The sequence below is a fragment of the Coccomyxa subellipsoidea genome (genome assembly GCF_000258705.1).
Source record: "Coccomyxa subellipsoidea C-169, whole genome shotgun sequence".
Classification (NCBI taxonomy): Eukaryota; Viridiplantae; Chlorophyta; class Trebouxiophyceae; family Coccomyxaceae; genus Coccomyxa; species Coccomyxa subellipsoidea.
Window position 1 is genome coordinate 1287836 of NW_005178026.1, and position 23157 is coordinate 1310992.

Genomic DNA, 23157 nt, shown 5'->3' on the forward strand with positions numbered 1-23157 from the left:
GGGGAAGGAGAGGTGGGCAGTGCTTTGCCTTGCATACAGTGTTGAGACAGACACAGTTTAGTGTGTAATGGGGACTACCTGCAGAGGCTCCTAATGTGGACAGGGAGCCCTGCAGGGAACTCTCAAATCAGCGTAGGAGTCCCGTGAGGCACCTGAGACTGAAGGGCTGTGTGCATGCTAGTTTCTCCAGTCTTTTTAGAGGCCCCTGGCTCCTGGGAGGGAAGGCCTGTCTATAATAAGCACTGCGGTCACATCAGGGGCCCTCTGGCTTCTGAAGGGAAGGGTTCTGACTACCTTTGCAGCTATTTAGTACGCCCTGTGAGGGAAGGGGTCTTTCGTAAAGCAGGCTTTTGGATCTCTTTTTACTTGTTCAGGGCCCTTGGCAGCTGAGAGGCAGGGTACTGACTTTTTTTTGGGGCTCTTTAGTACGTCCTGTAAGATAGAGGGAAGGGGGCCAGTACAAATACTGAGCATCGTGCCCACGGTGGCTGGATATTGCTCAAATCTGGTGAGTCCATCAAGGGTAGGCATTCTGGCAGCCTTCCCCTGCAGCTGTGTCTGCAGACGCACCTTGCCTCTGGCAGGAAAAGCGAGCAACAATAATGGAAAGGGCCTTCCCAGCAGCTGAGGGGGAAGGCTTGTGTGTAAAAATGACATAATAAATAGCTTCAAGGACCCATGGATGCTGTGAGGGAACGCCACTGTGTGTTGTGTCAGGCGCGACGACAGGTGGCGGTGCAAGAAGCATGCGCGCGAGAGGCGCAGCGGTACAGTGAGAAGCGCGGCGGAATTCAAATTCAAACCGCGGCGGCCGCCGCCGAAATCGAGGCCGCCAAGGCCGACCTGGCCGCCGCGCAGATCGTGCGGCAGCACGAGGAGGAGTATGAGGTCGGAGCCTGCCCCCTGCAGTCCCCCTGCGGACTGTGTGTTACCCGGACCTGCTATGCATGCTGTGACAATAGGTGCCACCTAGAGGTCGTCTGATGACTAGTGACCAGAGCTAAAGACATGCCTGGCGCTGCAGTCCTTTGAGGATTGAGAGAGAGAACATAGGGAAAAAGCCCATCACCTGCACCAGGGCAGGACAGTCCAGCTCCAGTGCAAGCCTCCAGTCCACATGAGTCATGGGAATCTAGAAGAACAGCAATTAACCGTGGTCCTAATCTGGCTCCAGGCGAAGAAGCAGGAGATAGTTCGGGTGATGGGCCGCTCGGCGACGGCGGCCGAGGCTCAGAAGGTGATGGCTGAGGTGGCGGGCATCCAGGCGGACAGCGCGCAGGCCGATGACACGCTGGCGGTGAGTCACCGCTTACTCACCCTCTGTCAGCCCTTGGTCGGCGCTGTGTCGTCACCGAGCGCAGCTGCGCCTCGCAGCAGCCCTTGCTGTGAACCAGCTTCTGCGTGAGAAGGGCAGAGAGGTCCTCCGTTGTTTCTGTTGAAGGCTCGTATTCAAGGCTCTTGAGGTGGTTGTGTTGAGGGCTGCCACACAGTTGTATGCTGTGAAGCACGCAGCGGCAGATGATCTGGGGTTGGCCTCATTGCAGTGCTGGGCTGGCTCCTTCTGACTGGTGCAGCAGAGGAGCAGGCTTTGCTCCTCTGCCAAGCACTTGGCTTGTGCTTTCTGCGCGACAGTCACCCCAGGCCCTTCTAGTGAAATAATGAGAGCATGCAAATCTGATGCGGCAGTGCTTCCAGTGCCTGGCATCCCAGAGGTTCACGTTAATATTGGAATTTCCAGGATGGAGTTCTGGGCAGCTGGCAGTTTTGTCTCTGTAGATGAGAACAGTACCAGCTATGAAATTACAGAAACGGTCCAATATGGTTGCGGCTGGCGGGGGGCGTTATGAGTACTGAGCACTGTGCCCACGGTTAATTGGGCCGTGCTTGGATCTGGCCGAGTCCAACCAGGGGTAGCATTGTGGCAGTTTTCAACTGCAGCTTGTCTGCAGAGCGCACCTTGCTTCTTGGCGGGAAAAGCGTGCAATAAAGATTATAATTTGGGAAAAAAATGAAAGCCCGACGCCCTGTTGTCGCCTGGGGCATGATTAAAGGAAACGCTCTCCCCCATTTTAGTATTAATATTACTAATGATTGAAACACTGTTGCAGCTGGGCCGGCGAAGGCAGTTTGCGGCGCTGCTGCATGCGCTGGAAGTGCTGCAGGCCGCGCTGGACGCCGACGGCGCCTGAGCATTAGCATCAGCGTGACTTCAGCATCAGCATGAGCGTGAGTGTGACATGGGCATGGGTATGAGCGTGACATGAGCACTGGCGCGGCAGCAGGAGCAGCCCTCCACCCGGCCGCACCCTGCGCACACCCCACCAGTGCGGCCGAAGTTAAGTGTTTAAAGGTGCACCATGCAGTGTTTTCAGGGACAACTGTATATACAATTACCCCCTAGTCACAGCATCTGATAGTGCGCTAGCACGGGTTGAATATACTGAGGCTTCTACAATTGGCCCTTAGAAGGGGGGGTTGTCAGACCTACAGTCATGGAGTCTACTTTGGGACCATCCCACTATATTGTAATATATGCTTCATCGTATTCTCAAGATTGCTTTCTGAATGCTGCCGTTATTGAAGATGGTGCTAAAATCGGAAGCAGAATCCGGTGTACTACAAATCACCATGGCCGCTGTGTGACGCAGCTCTTATGCTTTGCCTCAGGACCAGTGCAAGGTGTACATTTAAGGTAGCTGCTTGTTTTGGCTAGCTAATAGTACAAAGCTGGCAAAGCCAAGACTTTTATGAGGATATCACATTGCAGGCCAGTGACCATGATGTAGTGTGCCATCGTTTCATGTGACATTTGAACCTCCACCCCACCTTCAGCACCCGAATTTGCAAAGGAAATCAATTACAGCACCAGCATAGGACATGTCATCCATGCCTGACCTAGGTGAAGTGCAAACATGGGCAAGTAAGGGCTGCCTTGTGCATATATGGCCTATATAGAGCCTGTAAACGCCCTGATACATTGACAGGTCCACTTGAAGCATTGCTGGGAAGCCTGCACATAAAAGAGGTGTACACATATTTCAATGCATATATATATATATATATATAAATGTCAGAGTGACTCTGAGCCACTTGTTAAAAGGTGCGGAGCAGTCCTCAAAGGGGAACTTAGGTGCCTGTTGCTGTGTTGCCTCAGGTGGCTGCCCAAGGCAGCAACCTTGTAATCACCCCTGGATTAAACAACCCGAGCCAGGCTTGCCTTTCACGCAAATCTGCTGTGCATTATGCACAAGGGTGCCCCATCTGGAGGTCATCTGGGTACTAATGACCAGAGGATTGCATACTACCATAGGGGGAGTCGATGATCATCAAGTCTAAATGCATATGACACAAGTAGCTCTGCCCGCAAGGCGCTCAGTTTCCAACAAGCATCCTTGAAATATAGATGCAAGACCATGTGACCCTTCTCCTGATGCACTGCAGAGATTGAGAATGTGCCCTTTGCTGCTGTCCCCTCGCTGACTGCCTGCCTCAGATCCAGTCCAAATTGGCTGCCTTTCTTGCCTGGCGTTTTTCAGGAATGAGGACTGCGCTGTGGCAGTGCCTGTTTCCTTCGCTTCCAACAGCCTGGAAAAAGTATATCTGGGGAACACAAGCATGATAGAGTCTCCCCCGGTTGTCCTGTCGTGCACACACTCTGGCAGTCCTTGTCATGAGGATCCCTCAACATCCCCAGGTCCTTCATTCTCACTCTTCGTTGTGACCTGGATGAATGAAATATTGCAGATGTCAATCATCTTTTCCTCGTTTTCATGATGCTGTTGGCAGGACTAGGCTCCAATTGAGGCTGTGGATCAAAGGCAAAAGGCACCAGAATTTACCATTTGGCCGCAGCTCGAGGTCGCTTCAGCAGCTTTGCCATGCGGTACATCCGCGGACGATTTTGTTGGCTGAGAGCTATCTGCATGATTCCGCGCTGCAAGGCCTCAACTTTGCAAGACAATGAACAAAAGTAGAAATTATCCCGTAGAGCCCGTTTGCATGTTAAGCATCCCTCCACAAATGCATCCTGTCAGGGCAAACATCCGTCAATTGATATATATGAACAAGCTGGCAAAGTATTTGACAGAAATCTGTGATGACTAGAAATATCAAGAAAAACAAGCTGTCAGGCTGCAAGTATCGAGCGAAGCCATTCGTATGGAATGCAATGGAGGACTGAACAGACGACACCCTTATTGGAAATGGCAAGCCAAACACACCTTCACTGGGCTGGCATGCTTTCGGTCCCTTAAAAAGACAACTCTGGCTGAATTTATAATGTACGTCTGCACTCCTGATGCATCAAAATGCTCCTGGATGTCTTGAATCCGAACAACAAACTGGTACATGTACTTCCGAATCTGCGAAGCGATTTGGTGGACAAGTCATTTACATGGATGAAGCCGTGAAGTGATATTGTGCATCTGCAGGAGATCAAATAGAATAATATAATAGACAATGACAACTTCTCCTTTTTGTGGACTGAGCATGCTTGTCACTCTAAGAAAAGAAAGCCTTGCCTGGATGGCGGTATGCTCATGAGGATGCGCTGGCAAGCAATGCATGCAGATGCCCGATGAGCAGCAGTCCTTGCAGAAAAAGGTGCACTGCCGCAAGCAGAAAAAAGCGTTCAGGGTGACCATGCTGGCAGCTTCGATGCAGCATTTGCTATGAAATGTGAGTGGAACTTGGCTTGCTGTGTTGTGGAGTGAGGATACCTGAACACGAGGATCAACAGTCTCCATTTTAATGGCCAAGACCAAATTAGCAGGTTGGGCTCACCTCGTTCTTCCTCACCCCATCGTGATCCTCACAGGGATCAAAAAAATCAGACGACAACAGTGACGGAAACCAGTCCGGCACAGCCGTGCAGATTGGACCTTCCTCCTCCATCAGCAGAGGAGGTCCCTCCTTCCGGCAGCATTTGCCAAAGCATCTGCAACAGAAATAAGAACCCGTCAAGCTAGCAGTTGTGACCTGGGAAGATGGCAAATGCAAGCGTGATCAGTCCGTAACGCTCGATCCTTTTGTAGGGTTACTCCCAGACTCAGAACTGATATGCATAAGTTGTCGGAACAAACCTTTTATTGTGTTCTGACGTTCTTCCTAATAGGCCTGTGAATGGCATCTAATCACCACGCCCAGCAACCCAAAATCTGAACAACGCGCCCCACACAATATCTTCGATTTACACACTGGGCACGACCACGGCAGGGCATTGGACATGTTTCCGAGTTTTCATGCATACTTGCATCAATTGCCTCGCAAAAATTCAAAATGCATGGCGAGTACAGAGTGCTAGCTACTCGGATCACTTCGACACTGTGGTTGCGAGCATACCTGATGTGTAAGCAATTCGGCAGAACAACCTGCTAATTATCCTCAGAAATCCCAAACAGTGACTTGTGTTTGGTAATTAGACTGATATTGATGATGAGAAGAATTGCAGACGCTTACGGCGTTTCGCATTCCCTGGGATTCAGCAGGAGAAGGACGGTCAGTGTCTACAAGTAGACGTCCCAGGAAGAATTGGTACCACGAGATTTCGCACAAATGTGAAAGTTAAAGGATGATCCGTTTGTTGAAGGCCACGAGCCCGAGTTCGGTGGTTGTGTTCCCTTAGGGCAAATCCCCATTTCTTTATATGTGTAATAATTGAGCCCTACCGAGGCGATGATTTAATGTGACATTTCCACATAAAACCTGCGTGAGGTGGTGAATCCTCGCCTTTTTTTGAATCATGTTCACATTAGGACAAGAAACATTAGATACAGCGATATGCCTAGGTTGAACCCTTAAAGTTCCTACTCTGCCGCTTACACTCAGTGGGCTGCAGGCTGCCTTTTAGCACTGACTCCGAGTCCGACTGAGTCAGCACTGATGGCATCCTCTAGAGGAGAGATCCTGGTTTTGGTCATGAAACACAACAGGATCAAAGTAGCATGTGCAAGACTTGTCATCCAGTTGGTTCCACTTGCACCGTGACTTGAGAGCTAAGCTATGAGCAGGCAGTGCAGTGAGCAGTGAGGTGCCACCATCAGTGATATGCATATCATGATGCATGCAAACACCCGTGATGGCGTACCTGACCTCCTGGAAGGCCATCTGTCAGTCCCAGTGACTTCTATCTGTCTCTTTCCTCTGATGAAGATATCATCGATGGTGTGATGCAATGATTCTCAAATGGCTTGCAGTGTGCGCCATTTCCTTCCCCCAGTCGGACTCCTGTTCGGATCCAATTCAGAGCTCATGAGCTGATCAGCTGCTGCATATCTTAACGTCCTGCATGCATTTCTAGTCCGCTGAATCCATACAATGGCACCAGCTGACCTCTAATGGGGCACCTCAGGTGCCCATCATGTTTTGAGTATGAGAACTTTGTCTGTCCCTTTCTTCCACAACTTGGACCACCTTTCAGCTCCACTCCTGTGTTAGACAATGCTTGGGCTACCCGACAAGAACCTAGATGGGTAATTCTTCACTTTTAAAGTTGTTCACGGCTTGGGATCTCAGCATGCATATATCGGTGCCGCCACTGCTCAAATTTCAAGGTGCAAGGTTTCAAGAATCAAGCTTAGCTGGTCCAAGGCCTGGACTCCAGACTATTAAAATTCAACTTCCAAATTGAACGCATGCATCCACTTTTCAAGCTTCGTTCTCGTTGTCTGGGGTCACGCTGCTGGTTTCTTTGCCCAAGAAGTCCTGCAAGCATGCAAAAGGGAGATCAGTGCAATCCTGCGGACATCCTGGAGGAGTTACAAGCACAGCACACATAAAAGCATGGGAGCGCCTCGAGCCCCCAGGAACCCATCAAACCAGAAGTGCTTTGGGATTACCTGAATATATTGAAGAGCAGAAGACTCGATGATAACCTTATCGGCCCGCAATATGTCGGAGACAATAAGTCTGTCAGCAGAGGTGAGCTTCAATGTAGGAATGTTTCGGCTGGACAAGAGTAAGGATTGTGTCATCTCATTGACAATCAGGAGTGCGTGACTGCCTGGAGTGACCCCCCATTTCAGCAGTGCTTGAGCCATCACTCGGGTCTTTGCGTCCGTCACAAATCCCTGTCACAGGAAATCAAAGTGAGACCACACACTAGCCGCTTGTCATGATCAGTCAAACCTGCAAATTTTACCCCCGTTGAATAGAAGGCCAAACGTACCTGGACATCCTCTATGACTTTGATGTCTGGTGCAGCACTCTGCAAAGCAGTCGCCACCGCCAATCTGCGCTCCTTCTTATTGATTTTTATGGTCCAGTCTGTTGGCTGTGCGACACAGGAAGAGAGGATGAGTATCAGATGAGAAAACACACATTCTCTACTGTCCCCTGCTCTGCACAACAATCTCCCACCTTTGGACCAAAAGAAACCCCTCCTCCAGGCCGCAGCGGCGTGCGGCGCGAGCCAATCCGTGCATTGCCTGTTCCTTTCTGGGCATATGGCTTCTTCCCACCGCCTCGCACTTCTGCTCTGGTCAACGTGCTGGCAGTCCCCTACCAACAACAACATCGCCTCGGTGTCAATTCACGAAAGGCCATGGCGCAGCTGGATTGAAAAGGATTCCAAAAACAACTGAAGAGCCTCACCGCCTTCTACAGTGGGCTTTAAAGTTCTAGAGCCCTGACAACTAACTTGCATACAAAGAAAAGCACTGTCAAAAGGTTGCATTCGAATCATTCTACTCACCCTTCGGGCATTCTGCTTTTCCGTTACCACACATCTGTGGACCAGCCCCTTCGCAGTGAAGGGATCTGCGATCTTGAGGGCTAGGCGCTCGGAACCCCTCGCCTCGCCGTCGAAGGATAAGACTTCCAGAGCTGCAGGGTCTGCTATGGCAGAAGATGACACTGACAGGCCAGAAGTTCTCTTTCCCTGCCTTTGTGGTTTGGGCAAAACTGTCAGACGTGATAGGTTTCTGGATCCAGGGCATGCCCACAACGGACGATTCGGTTGCTGAAGCATTGTATGGGTTGCCACAGGGACCACCATGCTCTTCTCTATACCTTTGTCCTTCCAGAGTCCTGGATAATCTTAAGGAACAAGCGGCTGCCCCGCACTCCATCACCTTCCTTCCCCTGGGAAACGCTAGGTCATGGAACATAATTAACCTAACAGACTACCTCGGCTCATAAATGCTCATTACATGCACACGAGTAGAATATCGGTTCATGAACGAGCCCAGCATGTGAAGTGGTTCAATCAATCTCGTCAAGATGGAGGATTCAAAAAGCGACGATGGCCTGTACCCCATCGCTGTTCTGATGTAAGCTGGAGTCCTGTTCCCTTACGAGTCCGCTGAGGAGTCCCCATAGATCTTCTTAACACGATGTTTTTCTTGTGCAGAGATGAGCTCAAGAATGAGGACGTGGCATTGAGGCTGAACTCTGTGCGCCGGTTAAGCACAATAGCCTTGGCTTTGGGAGAAGAAAGAACACGCCGAGAGCTCATTCCTTTTGTGAGCGAAAGCAACGATGACGAAGACGAAGTTCTCTTGGCATTGGCAGAGGAGTTGGGTCGTTTCATCCCCTACGTGGGGGGACCAGAATATGGCCATGTTCTCTTGAGCCCGCTGGAAAACCTGTGCACCGTAGAGGAGACAGTGGTGCGCGACAAGGCAGTACAGTCATTGGCTGCGATAGCCTCAGAACTGCCGACAAAGAGCGTCTCAGAATACTTTGTGCCCCTTGTCAAGGTGTGCAGAGTCCTGATCGATTCTTGCTTCCTGATATCCAAGGGGAAAATGGACGTGCATATTTACACGAGCTTTTCATGCAGAGGCTCGCTGGAGGCGAGTGGTTCACTTCCAGGATTTCGTGCTGTGGCCTGCTGCCAGTGGCCCACCGTGTTTCAACACAAGAAAGCGAGCTCCAGGAGCTCAGGGGCTTATACCGTGTTTTGTCACAAGACGACACGCCCATGGTCCGGCGTGCTGCCGCTCAGAACCTCAGCGGAATGGCAGAGACTGTAGAGCAGCAGGTTTTGAGCCAAGATATCTGCCCCATCTTCATCAAGCTCACACAGGACGGTAAGTGCACCCCTTTGGCCTTGGCTGTGTTGGCTGATTGCTCAAAGTGCAACCAGCTTGTGTCAAGTTGACAAAACTGGCGATGCAGATCAAGACTCGGTTCGCTTGCTGGCTGTGCAATGCTGCGGCCCTTTGGCACGCTCGCTAAGCAAGAGCGAGTGCCTCTCCTCTGTCGTCCCGGTTGTGCAGCGGTTTGCCCAGGTGAACCTCACAGGAATACTTGCACAATGCCTTTGCCCTCATTCCCCGTGATTTACATGCTTATTGTTGTGCTTGGGCCTGTGAAAGGACAAGTCCTGGCGCGTACGGTACAATGTGGCGCAACAATTGCACATGCTCTGTGCTGCGCTGGGCGCGGAGGCTTCCAGGTGAGTCCATTTGGCCGGACCATGTTGTCCTGGGTGGTTATTAAGATCATCAATGCCCTTCATTTGCATGCTGCAGAAAGAGAGTCATATTCCTTTCAAAAATCAGGCAGCAGCTTTTGATGCCATGGGCCAACCTAGTGGTGTGAGTGCTGGTGCCAAAGAATGCTGTCATGCTATGATAGGAATGAGATAGTACCCCCTTTTCTGAAGCTTCTGCGGGATAGCGAAGCAGAAGTGAGGGTTGCCGCTGCCGGCAAGGTTGCGGCGATCAGCAACCTGCTGGATGCAGACACGGTAAGCAGGCATTTTATTCTGTCAACTTCTCAAATCGGTGAAAGCATGCATCCCTTTTCTCATTGCAACATACGTCTTGACTGTATGTTCAGGTGATCAGGGTGGTCCTGCCCTGTGTGAAAGTGCTCGCAGCTGATAGCAGTCAGTACGTGCGGAGTGCTCTTGCTGCTGTTGTCATGGAGATGGCCGCGGCCCTCGGCAAATCAGCCACCATTGAGCATTTGCTACCTGTCTTCCTAAGCCTTTTAAAGGACGATGTCCCAGATGTGCGACTGAATATCATTTCCAAGCTTGATCAGGTATGGCCCCCCATGCGGTTATTGGCGTCTTGTATTGGTTTGGACGGGGTCTTACATGCCATGACTAGTCCTATTCCAAGCATGCAACTGATTGTAAGCTTGGTATATGCAGGTAAATCAGGTGATTGGAATCGATCTTCTAGGGGAGAGCTTGATGCCCGCCATCGAAAATTTGGCAGATGACAACCACTGGCGGGTCCGATTGGCTATCATCAAGTACATACCCCTGCTGGCAACGCAGCTAGGTGCTGATGTATTCCAACAGCAACTTGGGCAGCAGTGCATGAGGTGGCTTGAGGATCAGGTGAGCCTTTGGCCAACACATGCATGTGTTGGTTCAGACAAACACATTCTGCTAGCCCTTCGTGACCTTCAGCTTTGCAAGCACTACATTCTGGCAGAGACAAACTAAAGAGAGAGCTGGTTCAACAGGTGTTCTGCATACGCGAGGCAGCGACACTGAATCTGCAGAAATTGGCAGCGGAGTTTGGTCCTGAGTGGGCTAAAGAGCATCTTGTTCCTCAGGTATGATGAGAAGAGGGTGGCTGACGTCTTGATAAATGTCCTTTCAGACAGATTCTCCTTACTCCCTGGCGCTTGCAGTTCTTGTTTTCTGCATTCCTCCTTTGCTAGATATCTTCAGCACTCTGACTTTGATGCACAGGTCCTAGCCATGGTGAACAATTCCCACTACCTGTACCGCATGACAATCCTCTCAGCTGTTGCAGCTCTTGCACCTGCTGTCAGTCATGACGTCCTGTGCAACAATATGCTGCCAGTCGTCATATCTTGCGCAAAAGACAAGGTAGACACCTATCTGGGTAATGACAAGCTGTGCAATTTAATTGGCAATCTGCAATTGCCATAATCTGGAGACCTGCTGCTATCTAATGTCCTGCTTGTGCAGGTTCCAAACATCAAGTTCACTGTGGCAAAGATGCTGGAACGTCTTGTTCCTCTGGTGGATGCTGCTATCGCTGAGCACACAATCAAGCCCTGCCTGCTGGAGCTTGCTGATGACAGCGATGCAGACGTGCAATTTTTTGCTCAGCATGCGCTGCAGTCCTGCGAAATTGTTACTGCTGCGTAAATGCAGAAATGGTCCACACTTGCCTTTTGTCGACTTGCAATTGAAAGACTGTAAAGATTTCAACACTGCCTACTAACAACCCTCCTGGCCAATGTGCCTGTCACTTCATTCTGAAAGATGTGAAGGGGTCTTTGCTTAAACATCTTGCGTAGGCATCCCTCCGTTTTCAAATATTATTAAGTTTTTGTGACTAGAATTTCCTGTTGCTGCTCAAGGGCCAACATATACAGTCAAATTGTGTATTGACCAGCAAGTGCTTTCCTCTGTGTTGTTCTGTGCCTCAAAAAAGGGAAGGGGGTTTCAGTTGCAGCTGACAATTGTGCAGGGTAATGTGCATTCCCGGCAGTGCTTGCATGCCAGGCATGTCTGCGGTTGTGGGATGAAACAGCTTTACTGTGATCCATCGCATGGTTTGGAAGTGAATTTTCCTCCTGCCAGGTGATCCGGCAGCCTTCAGCAGGTGATTGCTCTAGATCTCTAAGGCCCTAGGGACCCGGGTCTGCACATGCCTGCATTACATCCTATACGTCGAGCAACAGTGTTACTCGTTTGGAACAAGGACTGCGCAAATGTTGATCACAACATACAGCTCGATGTCCTCAAGCGCATCTTGATACAAGAGTTCAAACTTCTTCGAGTTGCACTTGCGGCCCCACAGACAGGCCTTCAGCGGACAATGCAACACATGACTTGGAGTAGGCGTGAGTACATTGACAGGATCTACTGAATTTACGACACCGAGAAGCTAGCCTTTCTAGCTTACGATGAGCCGAGCGTATCTGTATGAAGGCAGATCCCTGACGAGCCATGTGGCTGGCCCTAACTCCGGGTGACTTCCAGACACCAAAAACACTCTGCCAGCTAACCCCGGTTTCATTTCCCATCTGCTGCTGTCTCCGCTCAGGTAAAAGGGCTGACAGGCCACAGTCAAGGGCTCACAGACGTCGCCCACGGCGCCCACCCTTGCGCCTTGTTGAGTCAGTGGGTATGGGAGTCACATCCTCTGGAGCAACACACACACCCTTCTCAGTCCTATCAAGCACTTGCTGTGAGCCAGCTCAGCCACACATCTATAGCAGCATTGGAAACACTGATATAGAAGGCTATGTCCTCTGCAATATCATGTGTTCCTTCTCCAGTGACGATTAAAGAGAACCAGCACTTCCATTCGCAACCTTATTGAAGTTCTGAATCTCTCACCTATGCGCCCAATTTTGATACCAGCACGGGCCAGTGCCCGAAGGGCAGACTGAGCTCCCGGTCCAGGTGTCTTGGTTTTGTTGCCCCCAGTTGCGCGCAACTTGATGTGCACAGCTCCGATTCCCAGCTCCTGCAATAGTAGGGCAAAATTTTAACCTCCAGAATGGAGATGGGCTCCAGTATCTTGAAGGAAAACAATTGTGAAGGGAAGTGTCCATTCTTCTGAATGGCTGCAGCGATACCTTGCAACGAACTGCCACATCTTGAGCAGCAAGCATGGCAGCGTATGGCGAGGACTCGTCACGATCAGCCTTGACCTTCATGCCGCCAGTGACGCGTACCAGCGTTTCCTTGCCAGACAAGTCAGTGACATGGACAAAGGTATCATTGAAGGATGCAAAGATGTGTGCAACTCCATAAACTATCTCGCCTTCACGAGTGCTGGGGCCAATGGTCACATTTTCTTCTGCTCCAGACGACTTTTTCTTGGGAGCCATCTTGTTCAGCGATCGCGTGACACTTGCAACAAGATGTGACTTCGAACTACCTTGGCGGCTTGCGCAGAAACACAGTGAAGTCAGTATTGACCCCTGGCAAAACCTCTTTAGTCCCCTTAAGGTTGTAATACAAGTCTCAGTAACCTATACAGCTGAGAAGGAAGACCTTGACCCAGCCAAAAGAGAGCGTGAAAACTTCTGCGTGTCTTGCTGCCGAGCGATCTGTTGAGCAATCTTGCTGAAATCGTTACATGCTACTTTTTATTCCCTGCGCGCCCGCTGTATATTGCCTTGCCAGAGGATTGTGGTAATGGTGTGTGTTTTCAGGGACCTCGCTATTTCAATGAGATTTGTGAATTTTCGAATCAATATATTTCTGTTCGATAACGGCTATATGTGGCCAATTATAGCCAAGCCCATGACTATCTTTCCCTCCATTCCACTGCAGGAAGAAGCTATGCTCGATGATGTCATAGACCGCCTGTTGGAAGTCCGGGCTGGGCGTCCTGGGAAGCAAGTCCAATTAACAGAGCAGGAGATTCGTCAACTCTGCCTCACAGCGAAAGAAATCTTCATGTCTCAGCCGAATCTCCTGGAGCTTGAAGCTCCCATTAAGATATGCGGTATGTGCTGCTCGATCAAACAAAATATTGTGCTTTTAGTACTTTAATCTGTGGGAAAGGGAAGCTTACTTGAACAGTACCTGTTTCAGGGGACATCCATGGACAGTACTCTGACCTCTTGCGGCTTTTTGAGTATGGTGGCTTTCCTCCCGAGGCCAACTATCTCTTCCTGGGAGACTATGTTGATCGCGGGAAACAAAGCCTGGAGACAATCTGCCTCCTTCTGGCCTACAAGGTTTCCTCTACTTCCTGCGCTACAGTCATGAGTTTTCTCCTATCCTTGCTGTCGAGCCAACTGGGCCTTCTCTGGCCATATACAGCATGCTTATTGTTTGCCATTTTGCTGTCTCATTTGCTGACCTAACAGAGAAAGATTGAATTGCATGCAGGTCAAGTATCCGGAAAATTTCTTTCTTCTTAGAGGCAATCATGAGTGTGCATCGATAAACCGCATTTATGGGTTCTATGATGAATGCAAGCGGCGGTACAATGTGAGGCTCTGGAAGACCTTCACTGATTGCTTCAATTGCCTACCTGTGGCTGCACTGGTGGATGAAAAGGTAAGTTGAGCAAGGAGTACAGTTTGCTGGCTATCAATGGGGTCTTTCTTGTGTTCCCTGTGCCCTGTTTCCCCCCAACTTTGAGAAGTGGTCTGTTGTCGAACAGATTCTCTGTATGCATGGTGGCCTCTCTCCAGAATTGAAATCGCTGGAGCAAGTGAAGCGCATTCCTCGCCCAACAGATGTCCCAGATACAGGCTTGCTGTGCGATCTGCTATGGGCAGACCCCGACAAAGAAATTCAGGGCTGGGGTGAAAACGATAGAGGCGTTTCCTACACATTTGGGCCTGACAGTGTGTTGGACTTCCTTGCTAAGCATGACTTGGACCTGATCTGCCGAGCACACCAGGTGAAGTCTGGACAAGCTGGGCAACTGTTGTTGTGTTGGTCGGCCTTCTGCGTTCTCAGCATGGTGCACATCCTGGCACTATTCTTTATCAGGACTTGCTGAACATCTGGCTGGTTCTGAAGGTGGTGGAGGATGGCTATGAGTTCTTTGCTAAGCGACAGCTTGTCACCATATTCAGCGCGCCCAACTACTGTGGTGAATTTGATAATGCTGGAGCAATGATGAGCGTGGATGAGACACTCATGTGCTCTTTCCAGGTGAGTGCTGACAAAACAATGTTTCTCATATTAGATGAGCTGCAAGATCTGCTTGTGTGCACTTCCCAAAGTATTCAAGATGTGATTTGGCACATAAATTGTCCCTCACATGACACATGGTTGGTCTGCAGATCCTGAAGCCGGCGGAAAAGAAGCAGCGCTTTCTTCCTCCAGTTGTGCGCAAGCTATAAATGGCTGGGCAAAGTACTCCGAAATGCAGCATAGCAGGTAGTTGGTTGCCGACTGTTGGCATAAAAAGTTGTGTTGACTCTCTTTAGGTTCCTCTTATCTGTCTTCATAGAAGGCTGATCAGACGAAGGTTGAAAGCTGGGAGCATCGAGGATGGCGGTGACGGGCACATTCCATGACGTTCAAGCTATGATATGCTTTGATGTTCGCATATCATTTTCTATAATATGCTGCAGAACTTGTTTTGCCCATGCGCCTGACTATGACTGGTCATTTGACGTCGGGTGTACTGATTTCAAAAACTTATGAGAGTGCTTCTTCAAGAAAGTTGATTCTCCCTAATGTCACGTTCAATATATTCAATATATATTGCGCATGCGTCCGACAATCATTGTTAGTCATACATGATCTAACGCTACTTGTGTAAGTAGCCTACTGAGTCAACTTGTGTCCGCTTAACTTCACTGAAGACGCCCACTGGGCGTCCCTTAACCCGGCTACCAAGGTAAGTATGCAGCAAAAATAGTATATATCTGCACCAATGTCGCCAATCACTTCAAAGATCTTCAAAGATTGTCATATGAAATCCACACAATATTCAGGACTGTGGCGCGCGCCACGCGCACGCAAATGTCTCAGGCCGCGGGCTTCTGAATTTTCTGATGCGATTGCCAGCAGCGCTGTCCTGTAACTAATAGCACTATACTGCTGCCAGACATTTATCGATGAATGGTGGATCAAGCCTGAAGCTCAATGTCCTAGGGGAGCCCTCCAAGGTGTTCAAGTCACTGTGAGCAACCTAACACAGGGTAGCAGTGTCACACTTATACGGTATTCAAGAACCACCACAAACACGGTCCAGTTGCTAGCTATGGATCGATAAGCACTAGTGTTCTGGTTTTCAGCTTGAGCTACTGCCGCTGTACAGTGTACACAGGGCCATGGCTGGCATGAATTTTGAGGACCAGACTCAGGCCACTGACTGCTCAATGAGGATTCACATATATAACTTGAATATTGAGCATGATGTTCTGCACCTTGTCGGACAGCGCGCGACAAGACGCCAGGTTGTACTGCATCATGTATGGCAGTATGCATTATTCTCAAATAGAAATTCACCATTGTGTGTGCGCTAACACAGTATATACCATTAGAATTGGGAATCCTGCACAGACAATTAAGTGTGTCTGGCGGAAATCTGTCTGGCCAGATTTCTGCCTCCCTGGAGACGGATATGATATGCTCCCATCACTTCAAGATTGACATGAAGAACTTCTTCAGAAAAAGACTATCTGATGAAATCATTGCTCCCTCATTGTTATCTGTCAGATTTTCCACACTTGTTGCAGCATTGCAATGGCCAGACATGACTCTCAAAAGTACATGGCCCAGGTCACAAGAAGAAGCTGGATGTCTCACAAGGTTCCGATAAGATGCAAATTATCCTGACTTGAACAGCAGGATAGCTTGAGGACCTGCGTTGCGACAATGGCACGGTTTAGTGAGGGCCCTTCAGTGAGAGGCGCATAGCAGTCAGAACCACCAAATTCTGCAGTCCTTACAGGTGATTAGGCTACTCACCTATGTAAAAATAGATGAAGTGGCTGCTTTCATGAGTGACATACGACCCTGCACAAGTCTCCCTCTTAGGCTGCCCTTGTTATTGCTGGGCGCCTTGTCATCCAAGACGGTTAGCCTCACTTAGTGGGAACGAAACCAAGCGCACCGAAGTTTCTGCCGACGATGCAGTGCCATGTTGGCTTGAATTTCTCGTCAAAGTGCTTCTTGATTGTGGCAGCGATGTCCTTTTCAACAGTGTAGAGTTCCATGGCCTATCAGACGCGAAATCCAATATTCGACGTCGCTCAGGATCAAATGATGATGAATACGAAACAGCTGAGTGCACACGTGAGTCGCATGAACACACAACCTCAGATGCACATTGAATCGCCTCGCTCTGAAGATCTTCGCGCATGTCCACACACTTGATGACCACACGTTTCTCCTCCATTGCAAAGCTGTGCTGTTCGAGGTAGAGCTTGCCACATGCAAGAGATACGAGTAGAAATCTACTTGTCACCTATTCCATTGCCAGGATTGCACTCCATCTATCAACCGTCCTAATGCGGAATGACTTTATCTGGACCTCACATAACACATTTGCTGGTTTTCCCGACCTCCTAACAATTCTCTTGCAATGAAATTCTATTGTTGAAGGACGGGACAAGGGAGCGCGGGAAAAGCTTCCGGAGAAAACACCGACACACAGCTGATCAGCTGATCACCTGCAGGGGTTTTAAGGGATGCAAGGGTTGACCCCAGCTTGCCCTACACACAAGCGGGAAATGGACACTGCCTTTGCTGAATTGCACATTCGCAATCTCGGCTTGATCCATACAATTCTGTCGTGTTGACCTTGACTGATGCAAAGCATGCATTGGATGTGCTGCATATAGGACGAAGATTGAGTGCTCTGAGGTGCAATGTTCGTTCAAAAGCGCGATGGACGCCGCGAGGCTGTCTCCTTTGACAAAATCACGGCAAGGGTTACAAAGCTATCGTACGGTCTGAACACCGACTTTTGTGACCCGGTGAGACCATACATGGCCTGTCCAACAAAGTGTTGTTATGCGAGGCGCCCAAGTGCCTCGCTTGGTCCTCCAAATTGGTGCTATTGCATGTAAAATTCGGTTCCTTCACTCAGTTCTGTGCGTCATGTATAAATTCCGTTCATCTGTTAGGTGCTCGTGGCGCAAAAGGTCACTACAGGAGTGTACAAAGGAGTGACCACAAGCGAACTGGACGATTTGGCGGCAGAGACTGCTGCTTCCATGACCGCCACCCATCCTGACTATGCAACGGTAAGCTAAAACACGAGATTGAAGCTGAAGCATCTTTGCATCGCGCGGCTGCTTTGAGGGAGCCTTAGCACCTCCTCCTCTGCTGTGCATTGAGTGATAGTGTTCTGTCCGCAGTTGGCAGCCCGCATCGCGATCTCAAATCTGCACAAGAACACATTGAAGTCCTTCAGCGAGACGTGAGCATCTTTCCCAAAACTTGCTGTTTTGTTTTCTTCTTCTGTCCTTGTAATAGCTGACATCCGCCTGCTTGCAGGATGAAATTGATGTATTCGCACGTGAATCCAAAAAACGGGGAAGCATCTCCACTGATTGCAAGAGATGTATTCGAAATTGTACTCCAGGTATGCAAGAAGCTCCTGTTTTATCTGTTGTAAGTGCCTTGTACTACCCTGCACTGACAGTCTTTTTACCATAGCATGCGGAGCGGCTGGACAGCGAGATAATCTACAATCGCGATTTCGACTATGATTACTTTGGATTCAAGGTAAGAGCCTACAATGCTTGTGCGATAATGCTGTGTAAGAAATCCCTATCCTGCTTACAGGGGCAGTTTCATGTGAATGTGTCCTCGTGATTGTGTCAGTTGCTGCCCTGTGCAAATTAAGGGCAGGAAAGCAGGATTCATCATCACCAATTTGTTTGTTTCTGTAGACCCTGGAGCGCTCATACCTGCTACGGATCAATGGTGCAGTTGTGGAACGGCCGCAGCACATGCTCATGAGAGTGGCTGTTGGCATCCATAAAGAGGTAATTTTGAAGGCGTGCACCTGCGGAATCTGCTTTGTTGCCTGGTCATGACATGAGCTGTAGTCTTTACCAGAACTTTCACCATGGTGGCCATGTGGTTCAGGACATTGAAGCAGCAATACGGACATATCACTATCTCTCAGAGAGGTGGTTCACTCATGCATCGCCTACCCTGTTCAACGCTGGCACACCCCGACCACAGCTGTCCTCCTGCTTCCTCATTGCAATGAAGAACGACAGTATAGAGGTATGTCAAGCTGTCAGTTGTAGTCTGAAGGCATATGTCCTTTTTTGACGCTCGATATCTGATACTGGAAATGCATGTCAGGGCATATACGACACCTTGAAGGAGTGTGCAGCCATATCAAAGAGTGCTGGTGGGATTGGACTCTCCATCCACAACATCCGTGCAGTGGGTTCATACATCCGTGGCACCAACGGGACATCCAATGGCATTGTCCCAATGTTGCGGGTCTTCAATGACACTGCAAGGTGAGCCGTATCCGCATGAGCTGGGCTCCTTTCGTTTCTTGCCACCCCCAAAGTGGGATAGAGAGTAGATGTTGCTGTGCAGGTATGTGGATCAGGGTGGTGGCAAGCGAAAGGGTGCCTTTGCAATATATCTGGAACCATGGCATGCAGACATCTTTGATTGGTTGGACCTGCGCAAGAACCATGGGAAAGAAGAGGTGTGGCATGCTGGCATTCAATGGAAAATTGTCTTCATTCAACTGCTGGCATGGCTCAAACAATTTCTGGTCAGCTAAGCAACAAGCCCTGCGTTGCCAGCATTGTTGATCAATTGCCGTGCACATACCTTTCAGGCTCGTGCACGTGACCTCTTCTATGGCCTGTGGACCACTGATCTCTTCATGGAGCGTGTGGAGTCCAACGCTGACTGGAGCTTGTTCTGCCCCAACGAGGCCCCTGGTCTGGCTGATTGCTGGGGCGATGAACACGCTGCCCTATATACTCGCTATGAGAGAGAAGGCAGAGCCAAAAGGGTCATCAAGGCACAGCAGTTATGGTTTGCAATCCTGGAGGCACAGGTAACTTGCTCCTCTACATGGAACCATGAGCAATTGCCATAACTCGCTTGGGAGAAATCTCTTGTGGGAAACGATGATGTAACAATGTACTGCAACCTTTGAAGAAAGTACTGACCGCAGGTAGAAACTGGCAATCCATACATGCTGTTCAAGGATTCATGCAACCGGAAGTCGAACCAACAGAACCTGGGAACCATCAAGTGCAGTAATCTCTGCACAGAGATTGTGGAATTCACATCACCTGAGGAGACTGCTGTCTGCAACCTTGCCTCCATTGCCCTGCCTCGCTATGTGCGCGAGCGGGAGGGCACCCCTTCAAGTGGGCGACCCAAGCTTGCAGGCTCTCTCAACGCTCCGAACAGGCATGCACCAAGCCCCTTGTCATCGAGTCGTAAGCTGGAAATGAATCCTTTATACTCATCACATTATTGACATCACGGTGCTGGTCCCAGGTACTTCGACTTTGAGAAACTGCAAGAAGTCACACACATCATCACGGAGAACTTGAACAAGATCATTGACATCAACTTCTACCCAGCTGAGACGGCCAGGCGTTCAAACATGCGGCACAGACCAATTGGCATCGGTGTCCAGGTGAAATCCATTCAACATATTCATGCACTGCCCCAGCTGCAAATTTGATCAAATGCCACCCAGCCCGCTCCCCGTGACCAGCAACGCTGTCTGTTGCTCTTTGCATGACTGTGTCAACTGCCGAGCAGGGCCTGGCGGATACCTTCATTCTTCTTGGCATGCCATTCGACAGTGCAGAAGCAAAGCAGTTGAACAAGGAGATCTTTGAGACAATCTACTTTGCAGCCCTGGAGAAGTCCTGCTCCCTTGCCAAGACGGACGGTGTGCCTTATACCCTGTACCTGTTCATTTGCATATTCAGCCATCGGGCAATCCATGATAGCATCGCCGCTTTGGCCCATGCATGCTGCACCGCAAATTAGCCAGAAACCGCCTTTGTGTTGACAACTCAACATTTCTGAGTGCCATGGGACACTTTTTGGTGAGAAGAACACATTGCATCCGCTTCTTCTTGCCTCATAGGAACTTTTTGTGGTGCAGGCCCCTATGAAACATATGCTGGTAGCCCAGTCAGCAAGGGTGTGCTGCAGCATGACATGTGGGAAGTGCAGCCTCCAAGCCAGAGATGGGACTGGGACACTCTGCGAGCTAGCATCGCCCAGCATGGAGTGCGAAACTCTCTGTTAGTGGCACCCATGCCCACAGCTTCCACTTCTCAGGTATCTTCCTACTTGGCCTCTCAGCTGAGACCACTGCATTTGCTGGGCTCCCGGAATTTATGGAAGACTCGGAGTGATACTGATTGGCATGTGTTGCAGATTCTGGGCAACAATGAATGTTTTGAGCCATACACCAGCAACATCTACGTCCGAAGAGTGCTCTCTGGCGAGTTCACAGTTGTCAATCAGCATCTGCTCTCAGACTTGGTTGCCAGCGGCCTCTGGTCTGCCGACACCAAGAATGAGCTAGTCGCCGCGAATGGAAGCGTGCAGGTGGGGCTCTCGTCAAGCCATATGTCAAATCGTTCTGCGCCTGATTTCTGCAACTTGTCTTGTTGCTTGTCTCGTTGCAAGTCTCTGGCTTTGCATTGCATACTTAAGGCTTATTTCACAATGCTGGCTTATAAGCCGCAAACAACAGGCAACAGTGAGAGGCACAGCAATATGAGAAGCCATGTTGCTATGACTCCTGGAAATATTGTGATGGTGCTTTATCAACTTTCGGGTTGTTGCTCAGGGACTCGACATCCCCGATGACTTGAAAGCCCTGTACAAGACGGTGTGGGAGCTGAAGCAGCGCACGCTGGTGGACATGGCTGCCGATCGCGGGGCATTCATAGATCAGTCGCAATCCTTCAATGTGCACATGTCTGATCCCAACTTTGGGAAACTTACCTCTCTGCACTTCTACGCCTGGAAGGTTTGCACCTGTTTTGAAACCCAGCATTTCCTGAAATATAATGCATTGAACTTACTTCTATGTTTTGTACCCCTATCTATTTGGCTACACCTCCTAAATGTGTCACTGATCCATCGGTATTTCGCGCATGTAGGCAGGCTTGAAGACAGGGATGTACTACTTGCGCACACGTGCTGCTGCTGATGCCATAAAATTCACCGTAGATCAGCAGGCCCTCACGAAGAAAAAGGCTGCCAGGGCAGCCAAGTCTGCCGCAGACCTTGCAGCGTCTTCAGTGACAGTGGCCCTGAAGGTACTGGAAGCATCATTTCGCAAATACCATTTTGATCCATCTTGGACCAGCATGTTTCTATGAGATTGAGTTCAAGATCACCCGAGCATCAGATCTGAATTTGTTCTTACACCAGTGCTTGGTGTGCTGCAGGAGCGCAATGGATCTCCGTCCCGGCAATTTGCCAGCGTTAAGGTAGCTGCATTGGATGAGGAGATGCAGAAGGAGCGAGAGCTGGCAGCCATGGTGTGCTCCTTGGAGAACAAGGATGCCTGCTTGATGTGCGGATCGTGAGTGGTCTGGATCTCATCAGCCACACCTCCGTGCTGTCAAAACTGCAACGATGCACCAACAAACAATTCCTTGCAGCCTAATTTCAGGATATTGAACCTTGTCATATTCGAGCAACCCTTGAATCCTACTTGGAGAAGCGCATCATGCTGTATGACACAAGTTCTGGCCCACGGTACCGGGTGTCTGTCAGTGTCACTGTCCAGTGGACAAGAACTCATGATCAGCAGAATTTGGCCGGCTTTTGTAGGTAGCTGTAGCCCATTGACCTCCTGCAAATTGCCTCTGAAACCTTGACCTTTTGATCTCATGTAAGGAATTCCAACATAGGACCTTGAGTGAAAATCTGGCTTCCAGCACACAAGATCAGTAAGCCTTAGTATCCCTTACTCTGCCTTTAGCTTACTACTATTAGTAGTACCCAGTTGGTTTCCCTTCTTGACTCGAGCCTTCGCCACAAGGCTCCACAGATTTATGCGACTACCAGTAAGTGCGGATTTGAGCCACACTGGTTACCCACGTCCACTGTAGCCGTGCAGAGACTGCGTGTAATGCCGAAGGAGCCAAGAATATATACAAGTGGATGAACCGATCAGATTTTCTTGAGCAGTCTCTCCCCAAAATAGTGTCTTCGCATTAGTATTGCGGAACGTAAAATCGCAGACCTGAACCCAGTAGACGGGATGGATCCTGTTCTGGCGCACCTGTTGAGGACAGTGCGACCAGACACTGTGAAAACTAAGTTTTTACACTGCGCTCCGGAAACTTACACTGCTAGCCACGAAGTCACTCTAACGGTCAGCAACCATGGCCTGCTTGCCCCAGGGCCTGCTTGCCTGACGGGTATTGCATCCTTGCTACGTTGCAGATTTGTTTATTCAGTAAACAATACTAACAAGCTAGAGAGATGCCTCCCCATAAGAAGTTTCTAGTGCGTGGCAGGTGGCCACTTACAATGTCAATGGTCGGACACCACCGCCTGATTTGAACACCGTCCAGTGGCTAGGCTTGGATGCATCGGCAGACATTGTCGCTGTTGCTTTTCAGGAAATTGTTCCCCTGAGCGCCTCAAATGTGGTGATTGGTATGCAGCTGCACACAAAATATCCAACGGATCTTTTCTGGTTCCTCAAGCAACTCCAATGTCCTTGTGCTTCCCACCGCATGGTTTTACTGACAGGTGCACTGTGTCAGGGGCAAGTTTGGAAGCGGCTGCAGCCTGGGATAAAT

General features: G+C 49.7%; 8 protein-coding genes across 8 annotated transcripts; 4 read left to right on the top strand and 4 right to left on the bottom strand.

The window, feature by feature from the left end:
• Window positions 1-678: 678 nt before the first annotated feature.
• Window positions 679-2819, top strand: COCSUDRAFT_67666 (hypothetical protein; the record flags this gene model as incomplete). The annotated part of the gene is made up of 3 exons (XM_005644499.1): window positions 679-888; window positions 1175-1297; window positions 2109-2819. The coding sequence occupies 3 exons, from the start codon at window positions 679-681 to the stop codon at window positions 2187-2189; spliced, it is 414 nt and encodes a 137-aa protein (XP_005644556.1). The 3' UTR covers window positions 2190-2819.
• A 1118-nt stretch (window positions 2820-3937) lies between these two features.
• COCSUDRAFT_7748 (PLATZ-domain-containing protein) lies at window positions 3938-4860 on the bottom strand (the record flags this gene model as incomplete). Its single annotated transcript, XM_005644500.1, has 4 exons — window positions 3938-4027; window positions 4221-4361; window positions 4500-4607; window positions 4783-4860. Coding segments are annotated over 4 exons (417 nt in total), but the record flags the coding sequence as incomplete, so codon positions are not given.
• Window positions 4861-6259: 1399 nt separating this feature from the next.
• COCSUDRAFT_25593 (plastid ribosomal protein L4 large ribosomal subunit) lies at window positions 6260-8000 on the bottom strand. The gene is made up of 5 exons (XM_005644501.1): window positions 7691-8000; window positions 7357-7497; window positions 7166-7270; window positions 6837-7067; window positions 6260-6702 (listed from the first exon to the last, which is right to left on the bottom strand). Exons 1-5 carry the CDS (start codon window positions 7991-7993, stop codon window positions 6646-6648), a joined length of 837 nt encoding a protein of 278 aa, XP_005644558.1. The 5' UTR covers window positions 7994-8000; the 3' UTR covers window positions 6260-6645.
• Window positions 8001-8217: 217 nt separating this feature from the next.
• Window positions 8218-11080, top strand: COCSUDRAFT_19088 (ARM repeat-containing protein; the record flags this gene model as incomplete). The annotated part of the gene is made up of 11 exons (XM_005644502.1): window positions 8218-8267; window positions 8348-8696; window positions 8780-9029; window positions 9118-9230; window positions 9318-9397; window positions 9580-9691; window positions 9784-9990; window positions 10103-10294; window positions 10423-10515; window positions 10655-10795; window positions 10898-11080. 11 exons carry the CDS (start codon window positions 8218-8220, stop codon window positions 11078-11080), a joined length of 1770 nt encoding a protein of 589 aa, XP_005644559.1.
• A 500-nt stretch (window positions 11081-11580) lies between these two features.
• COCSUDRAFT_54518 (hypothetical protein) lies at window positions 11581-12817 on the bottom strand. The gene is made up of 3 exons (XM_005644503.1): window positions 12523-12817; window positions 12281-12410; window positions 11581-12083 (listed from the first exon to the last, which is right to left on the bottom strand). Exons 1-3 carry the CDS (start codon window positions 12775-12777, stop codon window positions 12016-12018), a joined length of 453 nt encoding a protein of 150 aa, XP_005644560.1. The 5' UTR covers window positions 12778-12817; the 3' UTR covers window positions 11581-12015.
• Window positions 12818-12965: 148 nt separating this feature from the next.
• COCSUDRAFT_30972 (protein phosphatase 1) lies at window positions 12966-15866 on the top strand. Its single transcript, XM_005644504.1, has 7 exons — window positions 12966-13090; window positions 13226-13400; window positions 13490-13635; window positions 13790-13960; window positions 14067-14309; window positions 14432-14566; window positions 14698-15866. The coding sequence occupies exons 1-7, from the start codon at window positions 13088-13090 to the stop codon at window positions 14755-14757; spliced, it is 933 nt and encodes a 310-aa protein (XP_005644561.1). The 5' UTR covers window positions 12966-13087; the 3' UTR covers window positions 14758-15866.
• On the bottom strand, window positions 15867-16928 carry COCSUDRAFT_25603 (hypothetical protein). Its single transcript, XM_005644505.1, has 4 exons — window positions 16686-16928; window positions 16482-16587; window positions 16337-16384; window positions 15867-16230 (listed from the first exon to the last, which is right to left on the bottom strand). The coding sequence occupies exons 1-4, from the start codon at window positions 16764-16766 to the stop codon at window positions 16196-16198; spliced, it is 270 nt and encodes an 89-aa protein (XP_005644562.1). The 5' UTR covers window positions 16767-16928; the 3' UTR covers window positions 15867-16195.
• Window positions 16929-17139: 211 nt separating this feature from the next.
• On the top strand, window positions 17140-22264 carry COCSUDRAFT_54521 (NSG5 protein). The gene is made up of 18 exons (XM_005644506.1): window positions 17140-17346; window positions 17497-17616; window positions 17731-17792; window positions 17870-17957; window positions 18032-18100; window positions 18268-18363; window positions 18467-18610; window positions 18692-18855; window positions 18938-19052; window positions 19188-19412; window positions 19533-19774; window positions 19865-20006; window positions 20135-20267; window positions 20487-20665; window positions 20765-20938; window positions 21183-21365; window positions 21499-21657; window positions 21790-22264. Exons 1-18 carry the CDS (start codon window positions 17239-17241, stop codon window positions 21928-21930), a joined length of 2544 nt encoding a protein of 847 aa, XP_005644563.1. The 5' UTR covers window positions 17140-17238; the 3' UTR covers window positions 21931-22264.
• The last annotated feature ends 893 nt before the right edge of the window (window positions 22265-23157 follow it).

Bases quoted from the DNA above. Each gene is read 5' to 3' on its own strand.
- COCSUDRAFT_25593 (XM_005644501.1), bottom strand. From the start codon at position 7,993: ATGGTGGTCCCTGTGGCAACCCATACAATGCTTCAGCAACCGAATCGT. The intron at 7,498-7,690 runs GTGAGTAGAATG...TGTTGTTGGTAG, and splicing joins AAAAGCAGAATGCCCGAAGG to GGGACTGCCAGCACGTTGAC. The intron at 6,703-6,836 runs GTAATCCCAAAG...GCATGCTTGCAG, and splicing joins CTGCTCTTCAATATATTCAG to GACTTCTTGGGCAAAGAAAC.
- COCSUDRAFT_54518 (XM_005644503.1), bottom strand. From the start codon at position 12,777: ATGGCTCCCAAGAAAAAGTCGTCTGGAGCAGAAGAAAATGTGACCATT. The intron at 12,411-12,522 runs GTATCGCTGCAG...CTACTATTGCAG, and splicing joins ATGTGGCAGTTCGTTGCAAG to GAGCTGGGAATCGGAGCTGT. The intron at 12,084-12,280 runs GTGAGAGATTCA...GTGTTGCTCCAG, and splicing joins TATCAAAATTGGGCGCATAG to AGGATGTGACTCCCATACCC.
- COCSUDRAFT_30972 (XM_005644504.1), top strand. The intron at 13,401-13,489 runs GTATGTGCTGCT...TACCTGTTTCAG, and splicing joins AGCTCCCATTAAGATATGCG to GGGACATCCATGGACAGTAC. The intron at 14,567-14,697 runs GTGAGTGCTGAC...GTTGGTCTGCAG, and splicing joins CACTCATGTGCTCTTTCCAG to ATCCTGAAGCCGGCGGAAAA.
- COCSUDRAFT_25603 (XM_005644505.1), bottom strand. From the start codon at position 16,766: ATGGAGGAGAAACGTGTGGTCATCAAGTGTGTGGACATGCGCGAAGAT. The intron at 16,588-16,685 runs GTTGTGTGTTCA...CGCGTCTGATAG, and splicing joins CGATTCAATGTGCATCTGAG to GCCATGGAACTCTACACTGT. The intron at 16,231-16,336 runs GTGAGTAGCCTA...GTCGCAACGCAG, and splicing joins CTTCATCTATTTTTACATAG to GTCCTCAAGCTATCCTGCTG.
- COCSUDRAFT_54521 (XM_005644506.1), top strand. From the start codon at position 17,239: ATGTTCGTTCAAAAGCGCGATGGACGCCGCGAGGCTGTCTCCTTTGAC. The intron at 17,793-17,869 runs GTGAGCATCTTT...GCCTGCTTGCAG, and splicing joins TTGAAGTCCTTCAGCGAGAC to GATGAAATTGATGTATTCGC. The intron at 19,053-19,187 runs GTGTGGCATGCT...CATACCTTTCAG, and splicing joins AGAACCATGGGAAAGAAGAG to GCTCGTGCACGTGACCTCTT.